This window comes from Scyliorhinus canicula, unplaced genomic scaffold (assembly GCF_902713615.1).
Source record: "Scyliorhinus canicula unplaced genomic scaffold, sScyCan1.1, whole genome shotgun sequence".
Taxonomy (NCBI): Eukaryota; Metazoa; Chordata; class Chondrichthyes; order Carcharhiniformes; family Scyliorhinidae; genus Scyliorhinus; species Scyliorhinus canicula.
The window spans coordinates 54460-78414 of record NW_024055451.1 but is presented as its reverse complement, the minus strand read 5'-3'; the positions used below and the strand labels follow the sequence as shown (position 1 = coordinate 78414).

Here is a 23955-nt window from a genome sequence, read left to right as displayed (position 1 = left end):
GGGTTACAGTGGATTAACTAATGCCCCTCCCCTTCTCTGTGTTGGTGAAGTGCGGTTACAGTGGATTAACAATTTCACTTTGCCCTCTCATTGACAGGGGATTGTTGGTCCATGTTTCTGTGTGACCCTCAATTCAGATTGCAGTGGTTGTGACACAGCAACTTAAAGCTGACATTAATTTTAAAGGGATGGACAATGAGAGAAGCAGGAACACCGAGATCTAAATGTAATGGGTTTGTTTGTCTGAAATGGGAAAGTGCCCGATTTCTCCTCAGCGGGAGGAAAGTCAATGAAGATATTTTGCTGAATCCTGGAATGAATGAGTTTTACTCTGTCTCTAACCCAGGGTGTATCTGAGCTGGGAGCACTGGTTGTATCAGACTTGGGGCTGAGACCTGTAGAAATCCGGGTCTCATTGAACAGATCTAATATCAGCAAAGTGGAAGCGCCATTAATTAAGCGGTTGTGTATTTAAATCACAATTGGAGGAAAAAACCTTTATTATTTTTATTTTAGTTCGAAATATAACCATTAGATTCTCATTGACATGAATTAACGGTGTCCATCAGAGCGAGGGAAATGTTCACAAAACTGGGTTTACCGCTGGATTTATCAACCGTTCTGTTGATGATCTTCAAGGGGATGGCTTCATGTCCCACCACACAGGAGTAAGAAGCGCCGCTGGCCCACTCCTCCGCTGCAATGGATAACAGGCTGTACATGAAGAAGGAGCTATTGCCGTTCTCCGCCATCACCTCGGTGTTCTTGTAGTTCCCGGGATTCACCGGCTTGTCATTGACGGTCCACTTGACGAAGATCTCTCGGGGGGAGAAACCTCTCACTAAGCAGTTGAGGGAGACGAATCTCTGAGCGGAGACGTCTTCAGCCGAGGGCAGGAGGACAGAGACGGACGGTTCCCGCGGGTTGGGATCTGCAGAAAATGTACAATAAATGTCAATAAAATGGGGAATTCCGGAGACAATGGAACCGCGGGTTAGATGTGGGAGAAATGTGTTTTGTGTTGGATTTTAAAGGTTTCCATTTCCCACTTTGGGATCTGTCCGGTTTCCCAGCTCGGAGCAGAGGTGGACACAATCCTTTTCCCTGAGAATTTACGGATATTGGATTCGAAAGTTTCAGAAAGTGTACAGCAGGGGAACAGGCCATTCGGCACAACTATTCTGTGCTGGTGTCTAAACTCCACACCAGGCTCCTCCCACCTTACCCCAAGAGGATTAGAAAACTGCCAATGTGACACCCTTATTCAAAAGGGAGGGAGACAAAAACAGGTAACTACAGGCCAGGGACCTTAACATTTGTCAGTTGAAAACGGTTCGAGTCCATTATAACAGATCCAATAGCTGAGCATTTCGAAATACATAATATAATCAAACAGAGTCAGCACGGCTTCGTGAAGGGGAAATCATGCCTGAAAACTTTATTGCCCTTGTTCGAGGAGAAGGCTGGAGAAGGGGGAATCAGTAGATGTAATATACATGAATTTCAAAACTGTGTTTAATAAATGAATGTACTATTCCCACGGCTGGAGATGACAAAAATATAAAGGCAAGTGGTGAGGTTACAGAAAATCTAGAGAGGGACAGAGGTGGCTTAAGTTACTGAGTAAAAACTTGGCAGATGGAACATAATGTAGGAAAATGTGAGTTTAGACACTTTGGTAGGAGGAGGAACATAACGGAATATTATTTAGATGTAGAAAGACTGAAGAAGGCTGAAGTAACGGGGGATTGGGGGCCCTCGTGCAGAAACCACACAAAGCAAGTTCTGCAGGTAATATGGAGACAAATTGAATGTTGACATTTATTTCAAAGGGAATAGAATATAAACATGGGGATGTCTGGCTCAAACTATACAAAGTTAGACTGGTTAGACAAGTTAGACTACACCTGATATACTTTGAATAGTTTTCGTGCCCTTACCTAAGGAAGACAGATTGGTTTTGAAGGCAGTCTAGAGAAGGATCACGAGGGATGGAGGGATTTTCTTACAGGGAGAGGTTAAGTAGGCTGGGCCTGGACTGATTGGAGTTTAGAAGAATGAAGGCGGCCTAATCGAGACATGAAAGATTCTCAGGGAGCTTCGGAGTCTAGTCGCTGTGAGATTGTTTTCCCTTGTGGGAGCATCTCGGACCAGAGTGCAGGATCACAAAGTCAATGTTCGCCCATTTCAGACAGAGATGAGAAGGAATTTCCTCTCTCAGAGCGTCGGGGAGCTGTAGAATTATTTAACCCAGGGGGCTGTAGACTCTGGGTTGTTCAGTATGTTCAAGGTTGAGAGAGACATATTTTCAACCAATGAGAGATATGGGATTGGATTTTGTTTATTGTCACGTGTACCGAGGTACAGTGAAAAGTATTTTTCTGCGAGCAGCTCAACAGATCATTCAGTACATGAAAAGAAAGGGAAATAAAATAAAATACATAACAGGGCAACATAAGGTACACAATGTAACTACTTAACATCGGCATCGGGTGAAGCATACAGAGGTGTAGTGTTAATGAGGTCAGTCCGTAAGAGGGTCGTTTAGGTGTCTGGTAACAGCGGGAGAAGGCGGGAAAGAGGAGTTGAAGATCATCACATCAGATCAGTTATGATCTCATTGAAGGCTGGATCAGTGTTGTTGGGCTGAATGGCCTATGTCTGCTCCTACGTCTTGTGGCCATTGGTCTAGCTCCGTCTAAACCCCATATCACTGCTTTTAATTCATTGTTCCTTCATCTACGTAGCAATTTCCCCCTTAAGATCAACAGGCCCAAAATTTTTAGTCGTGGAATTACCAATCAGAATGGACCATAAATACACTGAATACTAAATACTGACCGCTGACATGGAAATAGACACAATGACTCACTTATTGCTTCAGTTTCACCGCTCACCTATTTTTTTGTGGATTGAAAATCTTAAAGGAGTTGGCAGGTCCTGATGGCTCGCCACACAGTCAAACACAGCCCCACTCAGCCAGGCTTGTGTCGAGATGTTTAATTTGCTGACCACGCTCTCAGTATCTGCTCCAGGCTGGTCGGCAATCTCTGATTTCAGCGGCTTCTTCGCTTCACTCCAGGACACGTTGACTCCATAAGGAGCATTCGAAATGACGCAGGTTAAGGTTACAGTCGCCTCCAGTAAGACCTGTTCTATTGGTGGTGGCAGTATTGTTACTGAGGCGGTAATACAATCAGAAGGATCTGTGAATCAAAACATGAAAATCAACACAAGTTTCATCTTCAGAATCAGGACAGAAGGATTCAGCCTTCACTCACTCAATGGGAATAAATCAACTTCGAAACTTCTAATGATCACCATTAATCTTCTGTACACAATGGAAAACCAGTTTGGTCATCTTAAACGATTCTCATTGTGAAATACAGGCAGCAACAATGGCATTCTAATGAACGAGTATTGCAGCATTCCCAATACAAATATTCCAATCCTGATCTCGGAAACCTAATACGGAAGGCTGATTTATAAATAGGTTGAATTAACTTTCCAACAATTTTCCTTGGAGCTGTTATCAATAAAGGGGTTCAGACACCCACTGCCTCTCAAATATAATCAGCTGTCTCAGGATAAGGCTGATATCAAATCCACCTCACTCACTAAATGACTTCAAATTAGAGGGAAACATTTATTTCTCTGCTGATCAAATCCTGAATGGTGAGCAAGCCTAATGCAGCTCTTACATCAGAATGAAACACAAACTACATGGCAATAAATTAGAAGTTATTCTGTGCTTTGTACTGATTTTAATAAATTCCTGATTTTGATTAACATCAGAGTGCAGGATGATTTATTGTTTCCTCTGTTTGTGTCTCTTACCAGACGCGGTGATGTTGTGACCTTGGGTGACCTCTTGATGAATGACCTGGCAGGTATAGACCGCTTTGCTGAACCATTCCCCAGCGGAGACTGTCAGCCGACTGCTCGCTGAGAAGTTCCCGTTAACTTCACAGGCGGGAGAGGTGACAATTCCTGAACCCATGGCTTGTCCATTCTTCAGCCACTTCACCGTCATTGACTTTGGATGGAAATCGTTGATTGAACAGACGATGGTTGCAAATTTCTGTCTTGTGATTTCTTCACTGGAACTCACGGTGAGGAGAACATTTGGAGCATAAATTCTGGGACCTTCAAGAAACACAATGAGATATTTCTTGCAGAAGAAATTGATAAACAAAATGAGTTGATATACTTAAAAAATGTTTGTGGTCAATAGACACTAAGCTGGATTTTCCAGGGATCAGGAATATGCAGAGTATTACAAATGAGTTATATCCAAGACCCTATATAAGGTAATCATAGGTTTTCTATTTCTCACAGGCTCCACAACACTTACATTCCATTCCAATGCTCTTGTCTGAGACGCTGTGTCGAACCTCACAGCTGATGTTGCTGCATCCCCCCTCTGACTCGGTGATGGTTAACTGGCTGCTCAGGGTGTAGGTTCCCTTCTTGTTTTTTACTGATGGGTATTTCTTAACTCCAGTGGTGATCAGCTGCCCATCGTTCTTCCAGGTAAGGCTGGTGATTTCTGGGGAGTAGTCCATCGCCAAACAGCCGTAGGTCACGGAGCCGTCGGTGTTGTGTTGCTGACATGAGGAGACCAGACTGTAGAGAGTGGGCGGAGTCGGTGTCACTGGGGGAGAATGGCCCATTCAACAAGTTAGACTCTGGTATTTGTGATTTATAAGTAACCAAGCATTTCATAATTTGACTAGAACTATGATTTTATCCTAACATTTCCGATTAAATCACACATCCACATTGAATCTTCTATCGGTTCTATCGTTCGGAATCACCTACTTTTTGTCCCTTGTTCAGAAACTCACCTCTTTCTCCGTCTCTATAAAAAAAACATATTTTGATGTAATCTGAATGGTGTATCTTTCATTGGATTGAAAGAGAAGAGCAGAGCGTTTCCCCCATTATTTCAGCCACCATGTAATATAAAATGCAAATGAGGCCATAGTCCCGGAGACTGTTCTTTCCCTTTGAGAGCTGACTGTGGTGATTTAACCTGAGGGTCACCACACATCAGGCCAGGAGCAAGGTTGAGAATGGAGATCTTTATGAATAACCTCAGCCGGTGCAGCGATTGAACCCGCGCTGTTGGGATCGCTCTTCGTCACGAACCAGCCGTCCAGCTAACTGAGCTGTGTACGTCACAATCCAGCAAACTGAGCTGTGTACGTCACAATCCACCTAACTGAGCTGTGTACGTCACAATCCACCTAACTGAGCTGTGTACGTCACAATCCACCTAACTGAGCTGTGTACGTCACAATCCAGCTAATTGAGCTGTGTACGTCACAATCCAGCTAATTGAGCTGTGTACGTCACAATCCAGCTAATTGAGCTGTGTACGTCACAATCCAGCTAACTGAGTTGTGTACGTCACAATCCACCTCACTGAGCTGTGTACGTCACAATCCAGCTAACTGAGCTGTGTACGTCACAATCCAGCTAACTGAGCTGTCACGTCACAATCCAGCTAACTGAGCTGTGTACGTCACAATCCAGCTAACTGAGCTGTCACGTCACAATCCAGCTAACTGAGCTGTGTACGTCACAATCCAGCTAACTGAGCTGTGTACGTCACAATCCAGCTAATTGAGCTGTGTACGTCACAATCCAGCTAATTGAGCTGTGTACGTCACAATCCAGCTAACTGAGTTGTGTACGTCACAATCCACCTCACTGAGCTGTGTACGTCACAATCCAGCTAACTGAGCTGTGTACGTCACAATCCAGCTAACTGAGCTGTCACGTCACAATCCAGCTAACTGAGCTGTGTACGTCACAATCCAGCTAACTGAGCTGTCACGTCACAATCCAGCTAACTGAGCTGTGTACGTCACAATCCAGCTAACTGAGCTGTGTACGTCACAATCCAGCTAACAGCTGTGTACGTCACAATCCAGCTAACTGAGCTGTGTACGTCACAATCAATTTGTCTTACAAAAGTTGTCTCTTCATTTGTATCTTTGCAGTTTTGGGAAATTCTCTTTGTTCAAACTGACTGATGCCCCTCCTCTCTCCATCTCACTACCCCCACTCCCCAAACCAGACAATAGTGGCTTTGCTTCAAAAACACCTTCTGAATGCACCTTTATATAATTACAATAAAATTCTACATTTGAGTAATTGCAACATTCACTAATTTTAGGACCATGCACATTGACAGCAGGAGGAGGCCATTCAATCCGTGGAGTCTCCTCCCCCATTCAATAAGATCCCGGCTGTGCTGATTGTGGTGTTAACCCCACATTCCGCCTGTCACTGAGACCGGGCTGTCTGCGATCCCCCCACTCCCCGCCCCGCGCTCTCTGAGCGTTCCCCCATCTCTCTGCGGTTCCCGCTGGATTGCTGTACCTTCCTCCTGGTCCCTTCACTATCGTTTAGCTCTCTGCTCTTTTCCACGGCTCTTTGTCCATGTGCGCTGCACTTTCCCCAGTTCTTTCGACTTTTCCCGGTTCCTGGCACTTTCCCCGGGCTTTTTGAACATTTCGCCAGCACTGTGCGCTTTACCCCGATTCTTATGGCTTATCGCCCACTCTATGGACTTTCGTCCGGCTCTCTGCACTTGCGCCAGCTCTCTGCCCCTTCCCCCGGCTCTCTGCCCCTCCCCCCGGTTCTCTGCGCCTTCCCCAGGCTCTCTGCTCCTTCCCCCGGCTCTCTGCTCCTCCCCCGGCTCTCTGCTCCTTCCCCCGGCTCTCTGTCCCTTCCCCCGGCTCTCTGCTGCTTCCCCGGCTCTTGGCGCCTTCCCCGGCTCCCTGCACTTCCCCCGGCTCCTGCACTCCCACTCCCCCCTCCCCCCCCCCCCCCGCTCTCTGCACCTTTCCCTTGCTCCCTCCACTTCCTTCCAGCTCTCTGTCCTTTTCTACAGCACTCTGTGTGTTCCCCTGCATCTCTGCCCATTCCCCTGCATCTCTGCCCATTCCACTGCATCTCTGCCCATTCTCCTTCATCTCTGCCCATTCCCCTTCATCTCGGCCCTTTCGCCTTCATCTCTGCCCTTTCCCTTGCATCTCTGCCCTTTCCCCTGCATCTCTACCCTTTCCCCTGCATCTCTGCCCTTTCCACTGCATCTCTAGCCTTTCTCCTGCATCTCTGGCCATTCCCCTGCATCTCTGCCCATTCCCCTGCATCTCTGCCTTTTCCCGTGCATCTCTGTGCTTTCCTCCCAACTCTACCTTTTCGCCGTCTCTCGGCTCCTTCCCCCGGCTCTCCGCACTTTTCCCCGGCTCTCGGCTCCTTCCCCCGGCTTTCTGCACCTTCCCCCGGCTCTCTGCACCTTCCCCCGGCTCTCTGCCCCTTCCCCCGGCTCCCTGCCCCTCCCCCCGGTTCTCTGCGCCTTCCCCAGGCTCTCTGCTCCTTCCCCCGGCTCTCTGCTCCTTCCCCCGGCTCTCTGCTCCTCCCCCGGCTCTCTGCTCCTTCCCCCGGCTCTCTGTCCCTTCCCCCGGCTCTCTGCTGCTTCCCGGCTCTTGGCGCCTTCCCCCGGCTCCCTGCACTTCCCCCGGCTCCTGCACTCCCACTCCACCCCCCCCCCCCCCTGCTCTCTGCACCTTTCCCTTGCTCCCTCCACTTCCTTCCAGCTCTCTGTCCTTTTCTACAGCTCTCTGTGTGTTCCGCTGCATCTCTGCCCATTCCCCTGCATCTCTGCCCATTCCACTGCATCTCTGCCCATTCTCCTTCATCTCTGCCCATTCCCCTTCATCTCTGCCCTTTCCCCTTCATCTCTGCCCTTTCCCTTGCATCTCTGCCCTTTCCCCTGCATCTCTGCCCTTTCCCCTGTATCTCTGCCCTTTCCACTGTTTCTCTGGCCGTTCCCCTGCATCTCTGGCCATTCCCCTGCATCTCTGCCCATTCCCCTGCATCTCTGCCTATTCCCCTGCATCTCTGCCCTTTCCCCTGCATCTCTGTGCTTTCCTCCCAACTCTGCCTTTTCGCCGTCTCTCGGCTCCTTCCCCCGGCTCTCCGCACTTTTCCCCGGCTCTCTGCCCCTTCCCCCGGCTTTCTGCGCCTTCCCCCGGCTCTCTGCGCCTTCCCCCGGCTCTCTGCTCCTTCCCCCGGCTCTCTGCTCCTACCCCCGGCTCTCGGCACCTTCCCCCGGCTCCCTGCCCCTTCCCCCGGCTCTCTGCTCCTTCCCCCGGCTCTCTGCCCCTTCCTCTGGCTCTCTGCTCCTTCCGCCGGCTCCCTGCCCCTTCCCCCGGCTCTCTGTTCCTTCCTCCGGCTCACGGCAATCCCGTGCCATGCAGCCACATTCGGGCGCCACTGGACATCAGTTTCGCTCCAGTTCTCTATTCCTCCCCCGTTGCAGTCGCTCCCGTGCCCATTTCCTGAGCATCAGAGAGAGAGGATGAGTGAGTAACTGAGTGAGGGTCGGAGAGTGAGTGTGTGTGAGTGAGTAACTGAGTGAGGGTAGGAGAGTGAGTGCGGGTGAGTGAGTAACTGAGTGAGGGTAGGAGAGTGAGTGCGGGTGAGTGAGTAACTGAGTGAGGGTAGAACAGTGAGTGTGTGTGAGTGAGTAACTGAGTGAGGGTAGGAGAGTGAGTGCGGGTGAGTGAGTAACTGAGTGAGGGTAGGAGAGTGAGTGCGGGTGAGTGAGTAACTGAGTGAGGGTAGGAGAGTGAGTGCGGGTGAGTGAGTGAGGGTAGGAGAGTGAGTGCGGGTGAGTGAATAACTGAGTGAGGGTAGGAGAGTGAGTGCGGGTGAGTGAGTAACTGAGTGAGGGTAGGAGAGTGAGTGCGGGTGAGTGAGTAACTGAGTGAGGGTAGGAGAGTGAGTGCGGGTGAGTGAGTAACTGAGTGAGGGTAGGAGAGTGAGTGCGGGTGAGTGAGTAACTGAGTGAGGGTAGGAGAGTGAGTGTGGGTGAGTGAGTAACTGAGTGAGGGTAGGAGAGTGAGTGTGGGTGAGTGAGTAACTGAGTGAGGGTAGGAGAGTGAGTGTGGGTGAGTGAGTTGGCTGATTGAAAATGTCTGAGTGTTGATGAGTGGCAGATCAGAGTGAATGACTGAGTGAGGGTAAATGGGTGAGGCTGTGTCACCGAGCACGAATGCGCCAGGATGGGTGAGGGAGAGTGAGTGAGAGGCAGGAATGAGTGCCGCTGGGTGAGTGAGGTTGTGTAGTTAGAGTCAATGAAGATGAGTGAGCGAGGGTGGGTGAGTCAGGGGGTCGGTGAGTGAGTGAGCTTGGGTGAGTCGGGGGTCGACTGCTGGTGAGTGAATGTAGTGGGTGAATGAATGAGGGGGAGTCAGTGACCGTGGGCGACTGAGGGTGAATGAGTGAGGATGAATGAAGGAGGATGTATGAGTGAGTGCGGGTCAGTGAGGATGTAAGTGTGGCTCAGTGAGTGAGGTGCGTCATTGAGAATTAGTGGGTGTGCGAGGATGAGTGAGGATGTGTGAGTGGCAGAGAATGAGTGTGGGTGGTGCGCGAGGGTGGGTGTGTGATGGTGGTTGAGTGAGTCAGGGTGAGTGAGGGGATGGGTGTGAGTAAATGAGGGTGTGTGAGGGTGGGTGGGTGAGTGAGGGTGAGTGATAGTGGGTGACAGAGGGTGGGTGCGTCTGGTGAGGGTGGCTCAATAAGGGTGTTTGAGGGAATGTGAATGAGTGAGGGTGCGTGAGTGAGGAAGGGTAAGTATCTGTGAGTGAAGGTGTCTGAAAGAGGGTGGGTGCGAGTCTTTGTGAGGGTGAATGAGTGAGGCTGGGTGAGTGAGTATGAATGAGTCATTGTGGATGTGTGAGGGAAGATTCGAGAGCGATGGTGGGTTGGAGGGTGAGTGAGTGAGTGAGTGTGGGAGAGTTAGGGTGGGTGGTGGTATTTGAGTGAGGGGGAGAGTGAATGTGTCAGTGAGGGTGGGTTACTGATTGAGGGTGCGTGAGGGTGTGTGAGGGTGGGTGAGTGAGGGTGGGTGAGGGTAGGGGAGTGAGGGTGCGTGAGGGTGGGTGAGTGAGGATGGGTGAGTGAGTGTGTATCAGGGAGGGAGGGTCAGTGAGTGTGTGTCAGGGAGGGTGGGTGAGTGAAAGTGTGTCAGGGAGGGTGGGTGAGTGAGACTGTGCCAGGGAGAGTGGGTGAGTGTGTGTGTCAGGGAGGGTGGGTGAGTGAGAGTGAGTCAGGGAGGGTGGGTGAGTGAGAGTGTGTCAGTGAGTGTGAGTCAGGGAGGGTGAGTGAGAGAGAGTGCGTCAGGGAGGGTGGGTGAGTGAGACTGTGTCAGGGAGGGTGGGTGAGTGAGAGTGTCAGGGAGGGTGGGTGAGTGAGTGTGTCATGGAGGGTGGGTGAGTGAGAGTTTCAGGGAGGGTGGATGATAGTGTGTGTGTCAGGGATGGGGTGGGTGTGTGAGAGTGTGTCAGGAGAGTGGGTGAGCGAAAGTGTGTCAGGGAGGGTATGTGAGTGAGTGTGTGTCAGGGAGGGTGTGTGAGTGAGTGTGTGTCAGGGAGGGTGGGTGAGTGAGAGTGTGTCAGGGAGGGTGTGTGAGTGAGAGTGTGTCAGGGAGGGTGGGTGATTGAGAGTGTGTCAGGGAGGGTGTGTGAGTTAGTGTCTGTCAGGGAGGATGGGGGGTGGTGAGTGGGTGTAAGGGAAGGTGGGTCAGTGAGTGTGTGTCAGGGAGGGTGGATGAGCGAGAGTGTGTCAGGGAGGGTGGGTGAGTGAGAGTGTGTCAGGGAGGGTGGGTGAGTGAGAGTGCTTCAGAGAGGGTGGGTGAGTGAGAATGTGTCAGGGAGGGTGGATGAGTGTGTGTGTGTCAGGGAGGGTGGGTGAGTGAGAGTGCGTCAGGGAGGGTGGGTGAGTGAGACTGTGTCAGGGAGGGTGGGTGAGTGAGAGGGTGTCAGGGAGGGTGGGTGAGTGAGTGTGTCATGGAGGGTGGGTGAGTGAGAGTTTCAGGGAGGGTGGGTGATAGTGTGTGTGTCAGGGATGGGGTGGGTGTGTGAGAGTGTGTCTGGAGAGTGGGTGAGCGAAAGTGTGTCAGGGAGGGTATGTGAGTGAGTGTGTGTCAGGGAGGGTGTGTGAGTGAGTGTGTGTCAGGGAGGGTGGGTGAGTGAGAGTGTGTCAGGGAGGGTGTGTGAGTGAGAGTGTGTCAGGGAGGGTGGGTGATTGAGAGTGTGTCAGGGAGGGTGTGTGAGTTAGTGTCTGTCAGGGAGGATGGGGGTGGTGAGTGGGTGTAAGGGAAGGTGGGTCAGTGAGTGTGTGTCAGGGAGGGAGGGTGAGTGAGAGTGTGTCAGGGAGGGTGGGTGAGTGAGAGTGTGTCAGAGAGGGTGGGTGAGTGAGAATGTGTCAGGGAGGGTGGATGAGTGTGTGTGTGTCAGGGAGGGTGGGTGAGAGAGAGTTTGTCAGGGAGGGTGGGTGTGTGAGAGTGTGTCAGGGAGTGTGGGTGAGTGAGAGTGTGTCAGGGAGGGTGGGTGAGAGAGTGTTTGTCAGGGTGGGTGGGTCAGTGAGAGTGTGTCAGGGAGGGTGGGTGAGTGAGAGTGTGTCAGGGAGGGTGGGTGAGTGTGTGAGTGTGTCAGGGAGGCTGGGTGAGTGAGAGTGTGTCAGGGAGGGTGGTGAGTGAGAGTGTGTCAGGGAGGGTGGGTGAGTGAGAGTGTGTCAGTGAGGGTGGGTGAGTGAGAGTGTGTCAGTGAGTATGAGTCAGGGAGGGTGTGTGAGTGAGAGTGTGTCAGTGAGTGTGAGTCAGGGAGGGTGGTTGAGTGAGAGTGCGTCAGGGAGGGTGGGTGAGTGAGACTGTGTCAGGGAGGGTGGGTGAGTGAGAGTGTGTCAGGGAGGGTGGGTGAGTGAGTGTGTCAGAGAGGGTGGGTGATAGTGTGTGTGTCAGGGATGGGGTGGGTGTGTGAGAGTGTGTCAGGAGAGTGGGTGAGCCAAAGTGTGTCAGGGAGGGTGTGTGAGTGAGTGTGTGTCAGGGAGGGTGGATGATTGAGAGTGTGTCAGGGAGGGTGGGTGATTGAGAGTGTATCAGGGAGGATGTGTGAGTTAGTGTCTGTCAGGGAGGATGGGGGTTGGTGAGTGGGTGTAAGGGAAGGTGGGTCAGTGAGTGTGTGTCAGGGAGGTTGGGTGAGCGAGAGTGTGTCAGGGAGGGTGGGTGAGTGAGAGTGTGTCAGGGAGGGTGGATGAGCGAGAGTGTGTCAGGGAGGGTGGGTGAGTGAGAGTGTGTCAGGGAGGGTGGGTGAGTGAGAGTGTGTCAGAGAGGGTGGGTGAGTGAGAATGTGTCAGGGAGGGTGGATGAGTGTGTGTGTGTCAGGGAGGGTGGGTGAGTGAGAATGTGTCAGGGAGGGTGGATGAGTGTGTGTGTGTCAGGGAGGGTGGGTGAGTGAGAATGTGTCAGGGAGGATGGGTGAGAGAGAGTTTGTCAGGGAGTGTGGGTGAGTGAGAGTGTGTCAGGGAGGGTGGGTGTGTGAGAGTGTGTCAGGGAGTGTGGGTGAGTGAGAGTGTGTCAGGGAGGGTGGGTGAGAGAGTGTTTGTCAGGGTGGGTGGGTGAGTGAGAGTGTGTCAGGGAGGTGGGTGAGTGAGAGTGTGTCAGCGAGGGTGGGTGAGTGTGTGAGTGTGTCAGGGAGGCTGGGTGAGTGAGAGTGTGTCAGGGAGGGTGTGTGAGTGAGAGTGTGTCAGGGAGGGTGGGTGAGAGAGTGAGTGAGGGAGGGTGGGTGAGTCTGTGTGTGTCAGGGAGGGTGGGTGAGTGCGTGTGTGTCAGGAAGGGTGGTGAGTGAGAGTGTGTCAGTGAGGGTGGGTGAGAGAGAGTGTGTCAGGGAGGGAGGGTGAGTGTGTGTGTGCCAGGGAGGATGGATGAGTGACAGTGTATTAGGGAGGGTGGGTGAGTGAGAGTGTGTCAGGTTTGGTGGGTGAGAGAGAGTGTGTCAGGGAGGGAGTGTGAGTGTGTGTGTGTCAGGGAGGGTGTGTGATTGATGGTGGGTGAGTGAGAGTGGATCAGGGAGGTGTGTCAGGGAGGGTGGGTGAGTGAGTGTTGGCAGGGAGGGTGGGTGAGTGACAGTGCGTCTGGGTGGGTGAGTGTGTGTGTCTGGGAGGGTGGATGAGTGGGAGTGTGTCGGGGAGGGTGTGTGAGAGAGTGTTTGTCAGGGCGGGTGGATGAGTGAGAGTGTGTCAGGGGCGGGTGGGTGAGTGATAGTGTGTCAGGGAGGGTGGGTGAGTGAGTGTTTGTCAGGGCGGGTGGATGAGTGAGAGTGTGTCAGGGGCGGTGGGTCAGTGAGGGTGGGTGAGTGAGAGTGTGTCAGGGAGGGTGGGTCAGTGAGGGTGGGTGAGTGAGAGTGTGTCAGGGAGGGTGGGTGAGTGAGTGTTTGTCAGGGCGGGTGGATGAGTGAGAGTGTGTCAGGGGCGGTGGGTCAGTGAGGGTGGGTGAGTGAGAGTGTGTCAGGGAGGGTGGGTCAGTGAGGGTGGGTGAGTGAGAGCGTGTCAGCGAGTGTGGGTGAGTGAGAGTGTGTCAGGGAGGGTGGGTGAGTGAGAGTGTGTCGGGGAGGGTGGGTGAGTGAGAGTGTGTCAGGCTGGGTGGGTGAGTGTGTGTGTGTCAGGGAGGGTGGGTGAGTGTGAGTGTGTCAGGGAGGGTGGGTCAGTGAGTGTGTGTCACCGAGGGTGGGTGAGTGAGAGTGTGTCAGGGAGGGTGGGTGAGTGAGAGTGTGTCAGGGAGTGTGTGTGAGTGAGAGTGTGTCAGGGAGGATGGATGAGTGACAGTGTATTAGGGAGGGTGGGTGAGTGAGAGTGTGTCAGGTTTGGTGGGTGAGAGAGAGTGTGTCAGGGAGGGAGTGTGAGTGTGTGTGTGTCAGGGAGGGTGTGTGATTGATGGTGGGTGAGTGAGAGTGGATCAGGGAGGTGTGTCAGGGAGGGTGGGTGAGTGAGTGTTGGCAGGGAGGGTGGGTGAGTGACAGTGCGTCTGGGTGGGTGAGTGTGTGTGTCTGGGAGGGTGGATGAGTGGGAGTGTGTCGGGGAGGGTGTGTGAGAGAGTGTTTGTCAGGGCGGGTGGATGAGTGAGAGTGTGTCAGGGGCGGGTGGGTGAGTGATAGTGTGTCAGGGAGGGTGGGTGAGTGAGTGTTTGTCAGGGCGGGTGGATGAGTGAGAGTGTGTCAGGGGCGGTGGGTCAGTGAGGGTGGGTGAGTGAGAGTGTGTCAGGGAGGGTGGGTCAGTGAGGGTGGGTGAGTGAGAGTGTGTCAGCGAGTGTGGGTGAGTGAGAGTGTGTCAGGGAGGGTGGGTGAGTGAGTGTTTGTCAGGGCGGGTGGATGAGTGAGAGTGTGTCAGGGGCGGTGGGTCAGTGAGGGTGGGTGAGTGAGAGTGTGTCAGGGAGGGTGGGTCAGTGAGGGTGGGTGAGTGAGAGCGTGTCAGCGAGTGTGGGTGAGTGAGAGTGTGTCAGGGAGGGTGGGTGAGTGAGAGTGTGTCGGGGAGGGTGGGTGAGTGAGAGTGTGTCAGGCTGGGTGGGTGAGTGTGTGTGTGTCAGGGAGGTTGGGTGAGTGTGAGTGTGTCAGGGAGGGTGGGTCAGTGAGTGTGTGTCACCGAGGGTGGGTGAGTGAGAGTGTGTCAGGGAGGGTGGGTGAGTGAGAGTGTGTCAGGGAGTGTGTGTGAGTGAGAGTGTGTCAGGGAGGGTGTGTGAGTGAGAGTGTGTCAGGGAGGGTGGGTGAGTCAGAGTGTGTCAGGGAGGGTGGGTGAGTGAGAGTGTGTCAGGGAGGGTGGGTGAGTGAGAGTGTGTCAGGGAGGGTGTCTGTGTGAGAGTGTGTCGTGGTGGGTGGTTGAGTGAGAGTCTGTCGGGGGGGTGAGTGAGAGTGTGTCAGGGAGCGTGGGTGAGAGTGTGTCAGGGAGGGTGGGTGAGTGAGAGTCTGTCAGGGGGGTGGGTGAGTCAGAATGTGTCAGGGCGGGTGGTGGAGTGAGGGTAAGTGAGTAAGGGTGGGTGTGATTGTGGGTGTGAGGGTTGTTAAGGAAAGATGTATCATTGAGGATAGGTGAATGAGGGTGAATGAGTGATGATGAGTGAGTGAGTGAAGACTGGTGAGTGAGGGCGAGTGAGCGTGGATGAGTGAGTGTGGATCAGTGAGTGGCCGCGATGGTCCTTCCCAGGTACTCCCAGTCCATTAGGACGATGTTTCTCTGGATGATTTTCCGCTCAGGCTCAGCTTCCTATTCACCTGAAGAAGGAGCCGTGCTCCGAAAGCTCGTGTTTGAAACAAACCTGTTGGACTTTAACCTGGTGTTGTAAGACTTCTTACCCAGCTTCCTATGACTGTTGTCCACAGCCGAGCTGGGGGCTCCTCCATTCGGCTGCACCACCCCCAGCTCCTCCTCTTCCTCTCCATCCATCCTGTCCTGATTCTACACATTGATCAGCTTTCAGTAACATGGGCTGTGTACAGTCAGACAGCAGTGTTGATCACTGGGCAGCTGCTTTAATACTTTCAGTAACACCGGCTGTGTACAGTCAGACAGCAGTGTAGCTCACTGGGCAGCTGCTTTAATACTTTCAGTAACCCCGGCTGTGTACAGTCAGACAGCAGTGTAGATCACTGGACAGCTGCTTTAATGTCGGTGTAATTTCATTCTGTACAAAACAATTCGGAACTGGAACAATGAACCTTCCTCCAACTTAATAGATTTTCATGTTGAAAATGTCAATTTCAGGACGTAAAATTATTGTCATATTGTGTCAGAGAGTGTGTTTTCTTCATTCTTGTGATGCAGACGTCTCTGGCTGGACCAGCATTTATTTCCCATCCCTCAGTGTCCTTTAGAAGATGGTGGTGAGCTTCGTTCTTCAACCACTGCCGTCCATGTGGTGTTTGGGAGGCAGCTCCAGAATTTTGAATCATGGATATTGAAGGAACAATGTGATATTTTGAGATCACGATGGTGAGAGGCTTGATGGAGAAATTCCAGTTGGTGATGTTCCCATGTATCTGCTGTCCTTGTGCACATGGTAGCTGTTGTCCAAGCAGCCATGACCAGCTCCTTCAGAGCATGTTGTAGGTGGTAAACACTGATGCGACTGTTCCTCAGCGGTGGAGGGAGGGAGTGGTTGTCGATGGTGTGCCAATTAAGCGGGCTACTTTTGTGTCATTGGAGCTGCATTCATCCAGACAAGTGGAGAGTATTCCATCACACTCCTGAATGTGCCTTGCAGATGGTGATATGGAGATGCCGGCGTTGGACTGGAGTAAGAAGTCTCACTCAGTCGAGTCACCTGATGAAGGAGCTGCGCTCCGAAAGCTAGGGATTCCAAACAAACCTGTTGGACTTTAACCTGGTGTTGCAGATGGTGGACAGGCTTTGGGGCGTTAGGAGGTGTTTTTGTTGCAGAATTCCGAGTCTCTGACCTCTTGTCACAGCCACACTGTGTATATGGCGAGTCCAGTTCAGTTTCTGGTCAATGGTCAGCAGGAGCTTCAGCGATGGTAATTCCATTGAATGGCATTGGGGTGATCGTTCGATCTTCGCTTGTTTGAGATGTCCATTGCGTGCACTTGTCTGGTGCGAATGTTCCTTTCCCCTTGTCAGCCCAAGCCTGGATATAGTCCAGATCTTGCTGCATTTAGCAATGGACTGCTTCAGTAATTACGGAGTCGTGAATGGTGCTGAACATCGTTCAATGATCAGCCAAAATCCCCACTTCTGACTTTTGGAAGGTCATTGCTGAAGCAGCTAAAGGTGGTGGGGCCGACACTGAGGAACCCCTGCAGTGATGTCCTGGAACTGAGATGATTGACCTCCAAAAACCGAAACCATCTTCCATTCCGCTCGGTATGACTCAAACCAGCGGGGAATTTCCCCCCGATTCCCATTGACTCCAGTTTTGTTTGGGCTCCTTGATGCAACACTGGTTCAAATGTTGCCTTGATGTCACGAACAGTCACTCTCAGCTGTCCGTGTGTTCTTTATGTGTGTCCCTGTGTGCGTGTTCCTAGGTGTTCGTTGTGTATGTGTGTGTGAGCGTGTGTCCGTTCCCTTGTGTGTGTGTGTATCCCTCTGTATCCCTGTGTACGTGTTCCTCGGTGTTCATGTTTGTCTGTGAGCGTGTGTCTGTTCCTGTTTGTGTGCTGCTGTGTGTGTGTGTTTTCTTGATTGTGTGTATGTTGCTGTGTTGCGCCTCTGAGTGTAAGTGTTTGTGAACATATGTGTGTGTTCCTGTGTGTGTGTGAGAGAGAGAGAGACAGAGTACGTGTATGTATGTGAGATAGGTGTTAGAGGGAGAATAAAATAATGTGCAAGGGAGAGTTTTTGTGTGAATGTGTGTGAGGGGATGTGTGTGTGTGAGATTTTCTGTGTGAGTGAGAGAGGCAATATGTGTGAGAGTGTGTGGAAATGGGAGATTGTGTGCATGAGTTCGAGATAGTGTGTGTATGATTGAGTGTGTGTGTGAGAGATTAGAGAGCATGTGGGTGTGTACCTAAGACAGAGAGAGAGAGAGACCACGTGTGTCAGAGAGAGGCAGAATGTGGGGGCGCGTTTGTGTGTTTCTGAAAACGTGTGAGGGAGTGCCAAAGAACATGTCTGTGTTTGAGTGAAAGAAAATGTGTTTACGAGGTATGTATGTACCAGTGTGTGTGTGTGTGAGAGAGAGAAATGAGTGCTTGTGTGAGTATGTATGTGTGTGTATGAGAGTGTGCCTGTGCGAAAGAGAGAGATCGTGTGAGAGAGACACGTGACACAGTGTGCCTGAGAGGGAGCAGGTGAGAGAATGTATGTGTGTGACAGGGTGCCTGTGTGTGTCTGTGGAAGTGTGTGTGAGAGAAAGGGAGAGAGATAGTATGTTTGAGATTATGTGTGTGAAAGAAGGAATGATTCTGTTTGAAGAGCGATTATGGATGTGAGACTGTGTGAGAGAGAGAGAGATCTGTGTATCTGAGATAGTGTGTCTGCCATAGAGAGGGAGTGTGTGAGAGAAAGAATGTGCGTATGAGAGAGAGTGTGTGTCAGAGAGAGAGGGAATATGAGAGAGTGTGATATACTGCATGCCTGAAAGAGAGAGATATATTGTGTGTCAGAGAGAGAATGAGACAGTGTCCATGAGAGAGAGAGAGGGCATGTGCCAGGGTGCACGTGTGAGAGTGCGTGAGAGCGAGAGAGTGAGGGAGTAATAATGTGTTGGCGAGTTTGTGTGCGTCTGAGATATTGTGTATGTGTGTATAAGAGGGAATGTGTGTGAGAGAGCCTGAAAGAAAAAAATGCTACGTGTGAAGAGTGATTATGCATCGATGTGAGGGAGAGAGAGGGTCTGTGTGTTTGAGAGTGGGTGTGAGAGTGAGACAAGGTGTGTCAGAGATTTGGTGAAAGAGAGTGCGTGTGAGATAGAGCGTGTGTGAGTGAGAGAGCGTGTGAGTGAAAGTGTGTGTGAGAGATCATCACGGTGTGTCTGAGAGTGAGATTGTGAGTGTGATTGGGTGTGAGGCACAGTGTGTATGTTTGAAAGAAGTATTGTGATTGTGTGTGAGAGAATGAGTTTGTGTGAGGATGTGAGAGAATGTGTGTAAGAGAGTGAGAGTATGTATGTGTTTGTGATGATGTATGGGTGCGCCAACAACTGCAAGTTCCCTTCCAAGACACTCGCCATCCTGATTTAGGAATACACCGCCATTCCTTCACTGTCGCCGAGTCAAAATTCTGGAACTCTCTCCCTGACAATATTGCGGATATACCTTCGCCAGATGGACTGCAGCTATTCAAGGATGCCTCACATCTGAACTTTCCCAGGGGACAATTAGGCATATACAATAAAATCTGGGTTTGCCAGCGCCTCCAAAATCCGAGGATAATATTAAAAATAAAATGCAAAGGGATTTCTCTGCTTCACTGACCCATTAAATAGATCAGGGACTGCCATAGCACGGAATGTAACCCAATAAATCGCTCTCTGCATTGCCTAATCGAAAATTCCAAAGACCGATATATCACTGCTTAAAAATCAACCAAATCTCCTTCTCCAGCCTGTCTGGCGTTGCGGGATTCTTTCTGACTGTCACAATCTGGGTTTGGAATCCCCTTCCTGAGTCGCCCAGTCAAACATCAAGTACAATTACCACATTTCACACAGATACAAGTTTTATTGAAGGACTTGATCAAATTGCACTCCCTGAAATACTGGAAAATGAAGCAGAAGATTTACAACCAGTCAGGAAGATTCCGGGTCCCAGCACAGTGACCGCGCGCACAGAAACTGAACAGATACACATGGCAACAATCGAGTTCCAGCAGATAGATCTGTTCAATCTGTCAGTTTCATGAAACTGTTTGATTCGAATTTATCAATGGTCAACTTCCGACAATAATTCAGTGACTTATTTGAAATTAAACTGACATTAATTTCAAAACTGCATTCGGTTTTTAACTATTTCTGTCTGTCTATCTCAAAATTCGATAATTGGGCAAAAAGTAGTTTTGCTAAAAATGAGCAGATTAAATATTACAGATTCAGGGTAGATTAATGACAGAACAGAGAATCAGTGACAGGGCAATAATTAAACAAACCAGGAAATATTCACATTACCCACTGATATGATCTAAAAACACAATTAAATGTAATCAAAAAACGAATCAGGGCAAAAGAATGTAATCAGAAAAAGAATTTAGCTGCACACAGCAGTATAATGAAATGTATGGTTTCCTAAATTAATTTCAGATATTATTAAAATTCTCTAAAACCTTTGAGATATTGCACGCCAGGATACAACTCAATTGTAGGAGATCATTTATGTTGAATTAATTCTCACTGATATTGTATTGTAAGTTATTGTTAATTGTCAGCTAATTCTTTATTCGATTATCTGTACTATAATAATAAATATAATAAAAATAGTATTCAATAATCTCCAATTTGTTTTTACCCAGAGCTTTATGAAATAATTGGGGTTTAATTAAAACAACCTGACAATCAAACAATGTTGAACAGTAAACTCCAAATTACTCGATGTAATCATCTTAACATTTAATTGACTATATTCACATTTTTTTTACTCCAATTGCTCTACTCGACCTACAAATGTGTAAAATATGCGCCTTTCTGAACACATTGATAAATCATAAACTCCATCTATTCTCAGAAAGTAATGACTATAACGGGAATAGCTCAGTAATATTTATTCAAATCATTTGCAAAACTGACCCATTATGAGCAAGTGGAGTAGAGAATTTGTTGTTGAATTTAGCATTTAATAAAATTTAAGCCGAAAGCTAAGATATAATCATTCTTACTTTCCTATCATCTGTTCTTCCTATAATTCTATCGTGTGTAGAGCACAGCCGTGGGAGACAGGATGTCATTATAAAATGCAAAGGTACTGTTAACCTTTTGTAAATAAATAAATCGGTTTGACATTCAAGCTTTTACTTTTCAATCTCTTGCCATAGGCAATCTGAACTTTCCTATAATAGATAAAATCAGGGAACAATTCATTGATTGGCAGCGACTTCCACATCTAAGAAAACTGTTTCAGGTTAGATTAGTGATAATTACCTCGCTATGCAACTACGCATTACAGTGAAGGTATAATATGGTTGCAGCGCCACAGAAATAATAGAATAACTGGAACTACAAAGTATTTCCAGCCTAGAAACCTGTCCGGTCATGTTAACCTCGTGCAGAACACAGCAGGATTGTGAAAGGTGATTAATGATGAATTATATTAATCTAAAATAACCTTTGGTTAATATAGAGTTGTATCACCGCATTGCAATTGTTTGAATTATGTACATGTTACTATGTTCTGCATGGGCGTTTCAGTCACTATTTCGTTTAATCTGGAAGCATCAGTTAAAATTACAAAATGCATCAATATATCTTTATTCGATTATTTTCTTAAGCCTGGCTGTTTTCTCCCGACAATCGCCTTTCAAGCATTTTCCAATGCGGAGACTGTTTGCATTCAACCAGAAAACGTGTAACCGCTCAGTGTCACCGAGTTTAAACAATGCAGAAACAATGCAGAAACGCTGAACCGTTTGACAGATCTGAATCATTTAAAGTCACCCAGATACACAATCCCCTCAGCAGAACAAAACACTAAATCACATCAATGAAACCCGTTTATGGAGAAGCAACTCAACTCTACATCGAACAGGATCAAACTTAACATTGCAAGAAAATATCAATATCCAGCAAACCAGCTCATCGCCAAATTTATGAATTATTTAACTAAACAGAAATCTGGAATAACAGCAATAACATTGCGAGGAGCTGGAATATTAACAACAAATAAATATTGAAAATGTACCACATTTTTTCATATTGAGTCATTTTTCAAACATATTTAAATGCTTTTAATGTTTGCAGTTGATGGTAAAAGCTGCAACCATCAGATGCCACCGAGATTAAACTTTGCACAAACGGCAAACTGATTGCAGCAACATTTGTGCTCGGAAAGGATTTGTGGTAAAACGTGGCTTAGTTTAATCTGCAATTTTCACTTTTTTCACGATGCACTAACAGCCTCCCTGTTCTCTGCCGACAATCCAGCGACAAGCAGTTTCAAACACGTAGACTCTTTGTATTCAATTACAAACCGTGTAACCGCTCAGTGTCACTGAGTTGAAACAATACAGACACACCAAACCGTTTCACAAACTTTTCTACACAAAGTCACCCAAAAACATTCCTTAACAGGAAAACACCAAATCACATCACCGAAGGAATGAAACATCATGGAGAAGCAGCTCAATTCTACAAACACTTCCAAAAGAATCACATGTAACATTGCAAGAAAATCTCAATTTAGAATGCACCAAACCCTCATGTCATCAAATGAATGAACAGGTAAACTAAACAGAAAACCTGAATAATACCATCAGCACTTTCAGTAAGCAGAACATGTTCAATAAGATAATACAGAAACTTTAGCACATTTTGTCAATGTTGGGTTCGATCTCAAACACTTGTGCGGAAGACGGTACAAACTGCAGACATTAGATAGAACTGAGATTAAACATCATAAAAACAGTCGTCTTGTATTTAAAGTAACCCAGCCACACAGTATCCTCAGCAAATAAACACCAAAGCACAGCAAACAGGGACTGAATCCCTCAGCAGCATCTTTCTGTCAAGAAACCGCGGGATTCTATATCCCCCTTTCAGCAGAATCAAATGAAACATTGCAACAACATCGCAATACATGATCCACCAAAACACATTTCAGTGAATGAATGGATTTTGAAAATGCAGAAAAATATAAAACAAATACTCAAGTAAAACAGTTGGTAAATGACGGAATGGTTCTTACCTGCAGTCACCGTCACCATGGTCCCCTGTCCCCAGTAGTCCATGGCGTCACAGTGTCACATTCCCTGGGCAGCTCCATACAATAACCGCACCTGCACAAAATAGACAGAAATCCACCATTATTTTAAATATTCACAAACCAACGGCAAAGAAAATTCACGATTAATTTTCAGGAAATTATATTAATATTTGTGAATACCGTTTTCTCTTCATAAATGACCGAATGTTTTACATTTCACAGATATGGAAATGTTACTGAAAACACCAACTGTGACTAACTAACGACCACCAAATTTCCATATTAATTCTTATTATTTTGTCAGTGCTGGAAATAAATAATGCTTCACTGTAAATAAAGTTGGATTGTAAAATCGAGCACTGAGCCAGCCTCAGTGAATTAGTGCTGAGGGGCTTTTTGTATTGACAGTAACTGCTGTGCTCCAGTTATCACAGTGAGACACAGCGTGTCAAATACTGCGGCAGACTGTTAACTGTAAAATACAGAGATTTAATTTCACTGTTCACTCAAAAAACAAATTCTGTCTCTTCCAAGAGCGAATGGGTGAGTTATTTCAGATTGTCCTGGTCATTACATTTATAAAGAGGATCTGAACACTTTTAAACCTTCTGTGCACATTTAGCGAGTCGGTCAACAGTGATAAAGTGGAAGATTTTTATACCTTTTTGCAAACTAATATTGTGTTTTATTTAAGCCTCATTTGCCTTGACAATCCTGTTGTGGCGCTGATCACCAATTTGAACAAACTCTATCACTGAGGTTTTTGTATGAGGATATCGCTGTGCACAGCACTGTGACCCACTGCTGTAGTCACAGTGACAGACACCCGCACAAAAACTGCACCCATTCTCTGTTCAGTCCTGCCGCTCAATATTCACTTCAAATACACGTTTACTTCTGATCTAATTTACAATTTGACAGCAGTTTATAAAACCCAATGTACATACACTTTCTCCAAGAATCAGAAATAATAAAACCAGGATTATAGCCAAGTCTCTAATTGCTGAAAATGTGAACAGTAAATATAAACAGACAAAAGCTCATCCTATTAGATCGATTAATTTGTTCAGTTTTACTGTTTAATTTACTCTGTGTGAGTTATGTAAGAAGCAGCGTGTGTTTTGATTCTGATCACTGACATTAATATTACATTTGAATCAAGTACTGACCTTCAGGTTAAGGTGCAAGTTGCTGAATTCCCTCTCGAGCTGTTCTTGTGCGGGTCCAGCCCTGGTTCCTCTCGCTGTGGTCTCTTGCACAGTAATAGATGGCGGTGTCTTCGGTCTTCAGGCTCCTCATGGCCAAAGAGAAGATGTTGTTTGAAGTGTCTTTGGACGCAGTGAATCGATCTTTAATGGCTGGGGCGTAGTTGTTGCTGGATGAAGTATAGTAATATACCAACCACTCCAGCCCCTGTCCGGGAACCTGGCGGACCCAGTACATGGCGTAGCTGCCAAGATCGAAGCCGCTGGTTTTACAGGTCAGTGTCAGGGAGCCTCCGGGACGCCCGGTCTCTGCCTCCGGCTGAGTCAACACAACATCCGACTGGACACCTGTAAAAATATATCAAAAAGCCCGAGGATTAATGCTGGTGAAATGGTTGGTGACTCTGGAACATTCCAGAGAGAGACTAACACTGAGACAGTAACAGTGAGAGACTTGGACAATAAAAACTACTCACGGGATAAGAAAGTCAGCAACAAACTGAGAGAAATGGCCCACCTCATCCTTCTGGTCA

General features: G+C 48.5%; 1 gene segment (V, D, J or C); it reads right to left on the bottom strand.

The window, feature by feature from the left end:
• Positions 1-482: 482 nt before the first annotated feature.
• On the bottom strand, positions 483-23955 carry LOC119959512. The segment is given in 7 exon segments: positions 483-931; positions 2898-3206; positions 3838-4146; positions 4355-4654; positions 22200-22290; positions 23387-23770; positions 23899-23955. Coding segments are annotated over 5 exon segments (1353 nt in total).